Genomic DNA, 9,076 nt, shown 5'->3' with positions numbered 1-9,076 from the left:
AACCCAGATGAAAGCCTATGGCATACAAAATGTTTGCTCAGTGTGAGTGACTGTGTTGATGTTTGGATAAGTGAGAGGCAAAAAAAAAAAAAAAAAAAAGAAGTTTATCTTTGAAAAATGATCAAGAGCTAAGCATATCTATACATGGAAGTTTCAAGTCAGAAGAAAGGACATGCAACATGTCGCAGAAAAAAAAAAAAGGTGGAGGAGGAAAAATCTGTCAAATCTGACAGGCAAAGTTTCACTCTGGCAAGCAGACGGGCTCGACTCTAGTATCTGCCGGGACCGCCCTCCCTCTTTCCTTTTTTATAAGAAACCAGTTGGACAGCCTTGCCCAACAGCTCTGACTCTAGTAATGAATCATTAGGGTGCAGAATTAAAATGAGAATGCAAAGTGTCTAAACTTAACCCCCACCTCATTGTCACCACACCAAAGCATGGAATGGCAAAAATGTTGTCCTTACAAACCTGTGTAGTAACTGATACATTTAACACGGACACTGTCTAAATGAAGCGCTCCACTGACTTGCACTTTACAGGCTTTCATATCTTCATGATGATCAAAATGACAAAGAGTTTGTATAAATATGACTGTAGCTCACTTCAGTGCCCTTCCCTTTAATAGATCCCCATACTTTTGAAGGCACATTCTGACAATTAATGGTGACTGAAGAGTGGACAGACTATTTTGAACTTGTGTGACAAATGTATGAATTTTGGGTACATTCATTTATGACCAACAGTGAGTAGATACCAAACATAAACCCAAACACCAATTCAAAAATATTAGACAGGCCCGACTCTGTGTATTCTGATCAAGATGAATATCTCCCATCTAACATTGTGTTGGTGCGCTTCAGTCGGCCATAAGAGCTCCGACTCTTTGGGACATGGATATTGGACCTTCAGGGATGTCCTTTGGCGGTGCTGGAAATTGATGTGGAGTTTGTTAAACTTGATCCTGATCGTGAGCAGGTTTTGCAGTGTGGCGCAATTAATTTTTGTGAATGAATTCCCTTGAAGAAGCCACTGAAACAATGCTTATGCCTGCAATAGTAGAAATGCCAAAGTAACACCCTCATGAATGCCAACACTCAAAGTAACCCAGCAACATAACACATTGTTTCAAGTTGATCAGCGTTGTTCATTTGACACGCCAGTGGTTTTGACAGTGTATGCATTCCAGGACAACCTAAACTTACATAGTTAAATCAAGTGCGTATAACAGTATTGGTGTTCATGGTGCGTAATTCCCTCCCTTTGTTATCCCTAGAAAGGCATTCTCCACCTAAGCTGCGATGATCCAACAGTTTCACGCAGAAGGAAAGCTGAAATCATCCCGTTTGAAGCAAATTAGCCTGAAAGCACACTAAGAAAGGGATCTTTCTACAGGAAATTTTTATAGGAGAAAAGTTTGAATGTCTACATTTGTATGTCGACATCTTTGAAAAATATATGCTTTAATCTATGAACAAAAATATGACACTAGACTTAACTCATTTAGTTTTCCACACGATTACCATCCTCGCTGCAAGTGTCCCCCCCTCAAATAATACACAAAAGCATCAGAGGGGTCGGCCACTGATTTCGGTGATAAGGCACAATCGGCTTGTAATTCCTTCCTAAAGCTATTTCATGGTGGCTGAAGTTAATTGTCAACGGTCCACACTCATATCTGCAATCCATATACAGATTTTTCTCTACAATAATACACTGATGAACATATTAGGAGCAATGCGAAGTTAAGCCGCCGGAAGGCTCTGTGAATTCTGTTAATCTTTAAGACTGAGCGTTTTTCAGTTTCACCTCAATTTGTGCGTGAAAGAACCTACGATGCAGAATAAGTAAAGAGCCTGGAACATGCTACTGGAACAAAAAGCACAGTATTGTCATACTTTTCCCTGTAGACTTTACTGCCATGGATCTCATCGGCTTCTATCAAATCTGCCCTAGGCTAAAGGTAAACAATACTGAGAACATACGTACCGATTTTTCATTTTCTTACATTAAACAAGAGCAATATCAATTTGAGGAATGTATTGCGGCATTATGACATCTCAGCTGCAGCATCTGAGGGTGTACATAACATACATGTGGAACACAAATTAAATGAGAACAAAAATCAACTGTAATCCACGCCATGTCACATGATGTACTAAACAGTGCCTTTACACTTCAGAAAAGTGTAATACCAGGAAACAAGGAGAGGACAAAAGCGAGGGCCTTTTGCTGCCATCTGGTGGTGAAAATAGAACATACCGCGAGAAGAGGTGATGTCTAACAGCGACTTCCATTATTTTTTAACTGTCCCTTCAGAGCAAAATAATAACCTAACCTTGATCTTGTAAGTTTTGTGCACTACAGTCATGACTGAGCAGGTTTTCTCTCCACTCTCATCAGCCGCCATGTCTGAGATGAGGGTAGCTCTCCACCGTACGCGCAATCCCCTCCTTCAGACTAACAACCGGTTTGTAGCCCAGGTGGTTTTTGGCACGTTCACAGCTGTAGTAGTGGTAGGTTCCAGCCAAAGCAACTCTCATGGGAGTGAACGTCGGTTTTAAAGATACAAGAGGACGCAGGATCCAGGTCAGCAGCCAGAGGAGCAGAGCCAGTCCATACACAAGCCTGTAGGGGAGGTGGAAGCGTGGTGCAGCATATCCCAGACCCACCAACACCTCAGACATGAAGTCCCAGAAGCGAACTGGCTCATCGTTGGTGATGTGATACGGCTGGAGGAGAAGCAGAGGGTACGCCATTAAATATCTACTAACTTCAAATTCACCAGAGCAAATGGAGCACCAATGACATGTCTGATGTTGAAAAGTATTGCGAGGTCCACTCTGCTTTGGATTTTAAGTCTCACTCACTTTCCCACAGATGGGGGAGTCTGGTCGCAGGCGCTCAGCAGCCAGGATGTGTCCGTGAACGACATTCTCAACATATGTGAAATCTACCAGATTGGTCCCATCACTGGAGAAAACGAAGACAAAATCAAATGAAGACGTGCACCAACAAACACCAGGGATTAAAGTTCACAGTCGCTCATTACACCGCTGCTGTAGTCTAAACGCTGAACTCCCCCCCAGGTTGATACAGGGATTGGAAAAGCAGACTGTCAGTGTATAGCCTTGAGATTTTATGATTAACAATAAAAAAAAAAAATTTAAATTTAAAAAAAGAACGAGCTTATCCTTGTGACCCTCCTGCCCTTATCCTTGTGAAAATGCTTCATTCCTTTTGCCCTGGAAGTCTTAACTTGGAACTAGGAATCCCGTCACACCCAAGTTTACTGTGCTCCTGTTAAAAGTTGGAAAATCAGTGGGATTTGCTTACTGACCTGGCAAGTTATTAGTAGCAACACAAGTTAATAAAAAAAAAAAAAAAAAATACACACACACGGCTGTATTTTGTACAACACATCTCAAAGATTCCCAGTGGAATTAAGGTCCGGACCAATTATGTCTCATGCTCCATGGATCACTATATCCAACCACTATGCTCTACTATATTGAGCTCAATGAATCCTAGCAATTTCATATTGGATTATGTATACAGGTATTTAAAGAATAAATGCATCACTCACCCGATCATGAACTTCATCTTGCCCCTGCGAGCGGTGTCCACCAGGATGGGAACCAGCTGTGGGTCTCGAGGGCCGAAGATGCCATGAGGCCGAATAGCAACTGTGAGGAAACCCTTCTGCTTGTCACATGCCCCAAGAACCAACTGAAAGATAAAGAATATTTAAAAGTGAGCAAAACAGCAGATGCTACACGAAGGTGATCGGCCATTTGCCCTGCTTTCTCTAGAACATCGAATGATGGCAAAGTGCATGAGTCATGACTGGAAGTGGAGGAAAGATGCTGACATTATGTTGATACCATTATAGTTATATATAAAAAGTACTGATACGTATAATGTGGATGAAGTCAATTCTGAAAACTATTCAGTCAATGAATTAGACAACTGCTCAGCCACTTTTAAATTAAGAGGAGCTAAAACCTTTGCTCATATCCACTAATTTTAGAAGACACTTAATTAAACACACACCATTTAAAATACTGGCAACTCAAATCAAACCTTAACACAGGTTCCTACCTTCTCCTGCTCAATTTTGGTCTGAGTGTAGTAGTCTATGGGCTTCTTGGCATACGGTAGATCTTCTCTTCCGTTCTTAATGTCCGTCCCCTCGAACACCACACTGGCACTGCTTGTCAAGACCAATTTCTGGCGACATTGACCAGACAAGCGTTTTGACATCTTCCCCCATTTTTAAAACAGAGAGCCTCGGGCAAAAATGTAGGAAAAGCAAAATGTTCTGAACTACCTGTACTCCAGCCTCGATGCAGGCCTGGATAACCGTCTGTGTGCCCTGAATGTTCACCCTTTCGAACAGGATGCGATCGTCACTTGCAGGGGCTGGGGAGGCACAGTGGAAAACCAGTGACACATCCTTCAGTGCGGCCAGCAGGGCCTGGAGGAAAACAAGGCAGAAAGCTCACATCTTCTGACTAATCCTGATCAATGCGACTCTCCTGAATATGTTGTGAATAAACAAGAATCAACATGTAAAGAATCAAAATATCCAAATACATTGTAAACACACTTTCCCCCCCCCCAATTCTTTTTGTGGCAGATCATGTGCCCTTAGGGTGTACATGTTTGATAAATATTCCATCTTCTTTAACTGTTATGAAATATGTCTAAGACACAGGGAGGTGAATTTAATTTCAGTTCTAAAACCATTCTTTAATTTCTATATAATTTTTATACTTTGTTCTAGCAAGGCTGAATAGAACCAGAACATTTGAGGACGATCAACTGTCTCTTCATCCCGTACTGCAACAAACCTGAATGCCAGTGTGTTGAGACATGTTTCGAAGTGATGGATCAAGATTTTCCCAACAGAATTCTCCAAAAGTCTACAGATTGTTGGATGACCATATTCCAAAAGCCACAATTCTTCAGTTATTTCCTCCAATTTGTGTTTCAACTTAGTCTTTATTCAGAAATGTGAAGCCACATATCATTTTACTTGTGAGCCCTTTGTTTCATGAGTTATAAGCATTTTCAAATATATGACTAATAATTAGCGGCTCATGTGAAGTGGACGGCAGATTTAATCTCAGAGCTGCACCCGGAGAAGTTCTGCCAACCAACCGGATGCCTGCATATAAACGAAACTAAACGACTAAAGTCTAAAGTCACACCTGTTGGTCGCAGAGGTCTCCCTGGTGGAAGGTGACGCCTGGCAGCTCGTAGCTCTGACGGATGTCGAACACAGAAACCGAATAACCCCGATCCAGAAGCTTCTCGACCAGGTGTCTACCCAGGAAACCAGAGCCCCCGATCACCGCACACCTTTTATTGCTCTGAATGACAAACACCATAGCGTCATAAAAGGTTCGGGCAGATCTGCGTACTCAATAACGATTAAACTCACCGGTCGAACACGCGTAGCCATTTTACATTAAAGATAGCCAACGGGGTGAGAAATCGGGAGATGTCACAGTGAGCGAGAAAATATCGGTCCTTACAGGATAAACACTGCAGCCTCGTCCGAGTATGATCGGCACATGCGAAGAGTTTGGCACAACTTCTACTTTGAACTGATTGAATCAGCTGAGTCCAAGTCCTCTGTGATTGGTTAGAAAGCCAGCAAGCGCCCGGGTGACGTCTCCCCATAGCCAATCGCATTCATGATACGTCAAAGGACGCCACTATTCAGACCAATGAGAAACAACATGCTAATTCCATCAGCCTACTTGCTCAAAGATAATGTCCCTGACTTGTGTCACACCAAAACCATCAGACAGATTAATATGAGCCATTACAAAACCTGATTCTATCTATGATAACAGTATCTATAAAGACACCCCCCCCTGTTTCTTTCAAAGTCAAGGCACTGGTTGAACCATATTTCTGTCATTAAAGTGTAAATATAACTGCCCCAAAGATAACAGTAACAAAAATGCGAGGGTAAAACAGTAGACCATAGAATTAAATTACTTTTTGAGACACACATGTTCTTTCTTGGCCACCAGTGAGACCTTATCCACTATCTGTAGAGCTCTTATTATCTATACTATTATCTTATTATTCGAATAATTACTCCCCTAATGCATCTGCACACCAGAGAGCCGTTTTTAATACTGACACGAGAGCAGTATCACAACAAACACCTTATACCTTTTTTTTTATATACCTTTTCAACCAAAAATCCTCATTGTCTAAAATCCATTCAACAGCTCTGACGTCGGGGTGACCCCGTGATTCTCAGCAACCAATCGTATTTTTGCCCGACACGAACGTTTGATTTATCCTCCCGTTCGTTCCCGTCTGCACCCTGCGGTGACTCCTCCATAGCTGTGCGACAACGAGCCTGTCCGCGGGCTCACAGAGAGTAGAAATCGAACATCCAGCCTCCGTGACAGCAGCTGCTGTGTGTGTTGTTAGCTAGAAAGTGTATTTTCCTGCCACGTTTTTAACAGGCATTTCTGCGAAATAAAAAGGAGTTTTTTTGTGTGTATGAAGGACTGATGTTATAGTGGGTGTAATTAAATGGATTTATGCGCGCGACTGATGTGAAGAGGAAACCGTTATATGACCCCCCCTCTCTCGTGCATTATCGGGAGATATTATAGGTTAAACGAAGACCTGCAATCTTGTCAGTAAACTACACAATAACTAATGGTAGGTGACTATATTCCTAAATATAATAATATCTTAAAACCCATGGTAGTGTTTTGATTATACTCCTATAGTTGGCGCTAAATTAGGCTTTCACTTTATTTTTCATCGGTTTGGAAAAACTAATAGATTTCTCTACAGAAACCTTTGTAAATATGATCCTATTTATGTGACAACCCCCCCACCCCACCAACAGGCAACTAGTGCCAAGAGGCCATCCTTGCAGGGTCCGGTGCCCCCTCCTCGCAAGAAGACAACTCCCAAGCTGGAGCTGACTGAGGAGCAGAAGCAGGAGATCCGCGAGGCCTTCGAGCTGTTCGACACCGATGGCTCTGGACAAATTGATGTGAAGGACCTCAAGGTATGAAGGGGGAAAAAAAGAGCTAGACCGTTGATCTCAGCGTATGATAGAGAAAGAAGGCTGTTTTCTCTGTGCGCCTCACTGTCCACGTCTCTGATATCGATCCAGGTTGCAATGAGGGCTCTGGGGTTTGAGCCAAAGAAAGAGGAGATCAAGAAGATGATTGGTGAAGTGGATAAGGACGGCACGGGAAAGATCTCCTTCGCTGACTTCCTCACGGTCATGACACAAAAAATGGTAAACTTACAGTATGTATGTATGTATGTCCTGGATGTATTTGAGCCCCCCCAACTCTTAACTGTCTTGAACAGATTTGTCTGACACTGAACAACCATTTATTTTATTTGATTTTGAGTTTATTCTTTAAGTTTACCACTAGAATTTCCGTTTGTGGTAAATCCGCAGTCCATGCTCTCCAATTTCAGGCCGAGAAGGACTCCAAAGAGGAGATCCTGAAAGCTTTCCGTCTGTTTGATGACGACGAGACAGGCAAGATCTCTTTCAAGAACATAAAGAGAGTGGCCAAAGAGCTCGGGGAGAACCTGACGGACGAGGAGCTGCAGGTGAGGCACAACATTATTCAATAAAGCAGAATTCAGAGACAAGCGCCTTCTCAGTTGCTCTAAAATAATTAAGTAGGATTTCGGCACCTTTTGCCTTTGCCAATCAGGGATAATGTGCCCCTATAATTTAGAAGATCAAAAAGTCGTTGTCAATCAACCATAGATGTGGCGTCTTGGGGCCATTTAGGCGGCAAGATGAGCACCTCTACTTAGAGGTTGGCTGTGTCTCCAAAGCCAAAGAGCAGAGCTTTGATTCTGACTAACATCAGCTCATCATTTGCCAGAGAATAAAACAAGCTCAACTTCCCTCTGTGCACCTATTCATTCCCCCTTATCCTGTGCGCTTCTTCAAGGAAATGATAGATGAAGCCGACAGGGATGGAGACGGAGAAGTGAACCAGCAGGAGTTTTTGCGCATCATGAAGAAAACCTGCTTGTACTGAAGGGAGTCCCGGGGACATCGGAGTGGCGTCGAGAGGACCAGTGGTGGCTTTATGTGGAATGCTGCTCGCACATTAGTGTTTAGTCCTCTTTTGATTTACATGATAATCTACTTTACACCTGCCAAAACGTTGTGAGAATCTGTCTCGCTTGGAATGCTGCAGACTTTTTAAGAAGATGTATATCTATTAATGAAAACAAGTTCTCAGTGCCTGCCACCAAACGGTGACAAACATGGTACATTCCTATGCTTTATTAGATGGATTATTTCAGATTGTTTGATCGTTGTATTGTTTTTATGTCGATTTATCAGATCATGTTGTCATGGTTAACCTCGGATTGTGCCTCTTAGAAGTGTCACAATCGGGCAAGCTGCCCAACTGACCTCTGACCTCCACACCCTCCTTCCAGGTCCCACCATCTGTAACGCTACAACTGTTGGTGTATTTCTCTTGTATTTATCCTTAAAGTATTTATCCTTCTGTTGTGCATATTTTCTGTTCCGCATTCCCGAATGTTTTGTATATTGTGAACCGATGAGTAGTTTAGGAAACAGATTAAATATACTGAAGCAGTTTGTCTGGTCTTTATCACTTTTTATGGGCAGCTCTGGTTATCAGTGTTTATACAGCTTGGCTCGGTTTTTTAGCCTCAGATTTCACACATCGTAAAAGCTTAAACTGATTTCACTGCAGCTACTAAATTCAGCTGGTTTTTCAAAGTAAACACTTTACAGGAAGCCGCTGCGATCTTATTACAGCATATTAACTAGATCCAAGATAGTCAACTAAACTTTCTGTCCTGCCTTTTGTTTTCATAAATCCACTCTCCTGTGTGATTCACACCGGTCCTCCAGAGCAGAGGTTCAGACGCTGGGTCACAGATATGCTCTTTGCTGATCTTACAGAAAGCGCTTTGATCGGCCGGAAGAACTGATGAAATAGAAACGATGTTAATTTATCCCAGATGTGTGAAGACGTATTACTTCAGTTATCAATCAAAAGTATATGGCACGATCCCC

General features: G+C 42.4%; 2 protein-coding genes across 2 annotated transcripts; one reads left to right on the top strand and one right to left on the bottom strand.

Annotated features, from left to right (window-relative positions):
- Nucleotides 1–1,585: 1,585 nt before the first annotated feature.
- On the bottom strand, nucleotides 1,586–5,621 carry nsdhl (NAD(P) dependent 3-beta-hydroxysteroid dehydrogenase NSDHL). The gene is made up of 7 exons (XM_072395937.1): nucleotides 5,444–5,621; nucleotides 5,211–5,372; nucleotides 4,328–4,474; nucleotides 4,099–4,227; nucleotides 3,584–3,726; nucleotides 2,868–2,970; nucleotides 1,586–2,729 (listed from the first exon to the last, which is right to left on the bottom strand). The coding sequence occupies exons 1-7, from the start codon at nucleotides 5,462–5,464 to the stop codon at nucleotides 2,397–2,399; spliced, it is 1,038 nt and encodes a 345-aa protein (XP_072252038.1). The 5' UTR covers nucleotides 5,465–5,621; the 3' UTR covers nucleotides 1,586–2,396.
- A 793-nt stretch (nucleotides 5,622–6,414) lies between these two features.
- cetn2 (centrin, EF-hand protein, 2) lies at nucleotides 6,415–8,624 on the top strand. Its single transcript, XM_072395946.1, has 5 exons — nucleotides 6,415–6,693; nucleotides 6,887–7,051; nucleotides 7,160–7,288; nucleotides 7,477–7,614; nucleotides 7,968–8,624. Exons 1-5 carry the CDS (start codon nucleotides 6,691–6,693, stop codon nucleotides 8,055–8,057), a joined length of 525 nt encoding a protein of 174 aa, XP_072252047.1. The 5' UTR covers nucleotides 6,415–6,690; the 3' UTR covers nucleotides 8,058–8,624.
- Nucleotides 8,625–9,076: the final 452 nt, after the last annotated feature.

Source organism: Leuresthes tenuis, unplaced genomic scaffold (genome assembly GCF_036924035.1).
Source record: "Leuresthes tenuis unplaced genomic scaffold, fLeuTen1.0.hap1 SCAF_11, whole genome shotgun sequence".
Lineage (NCBI taxonomy): Eukaryota > Metazoa > Chordata > Actinopteri > Atheriniformes > Atherinopsidae > Leuresthes > Leuresthes tenuis.
This window is presented reverse-complemented; position numbering and strand designations above follow the sequence as displayed.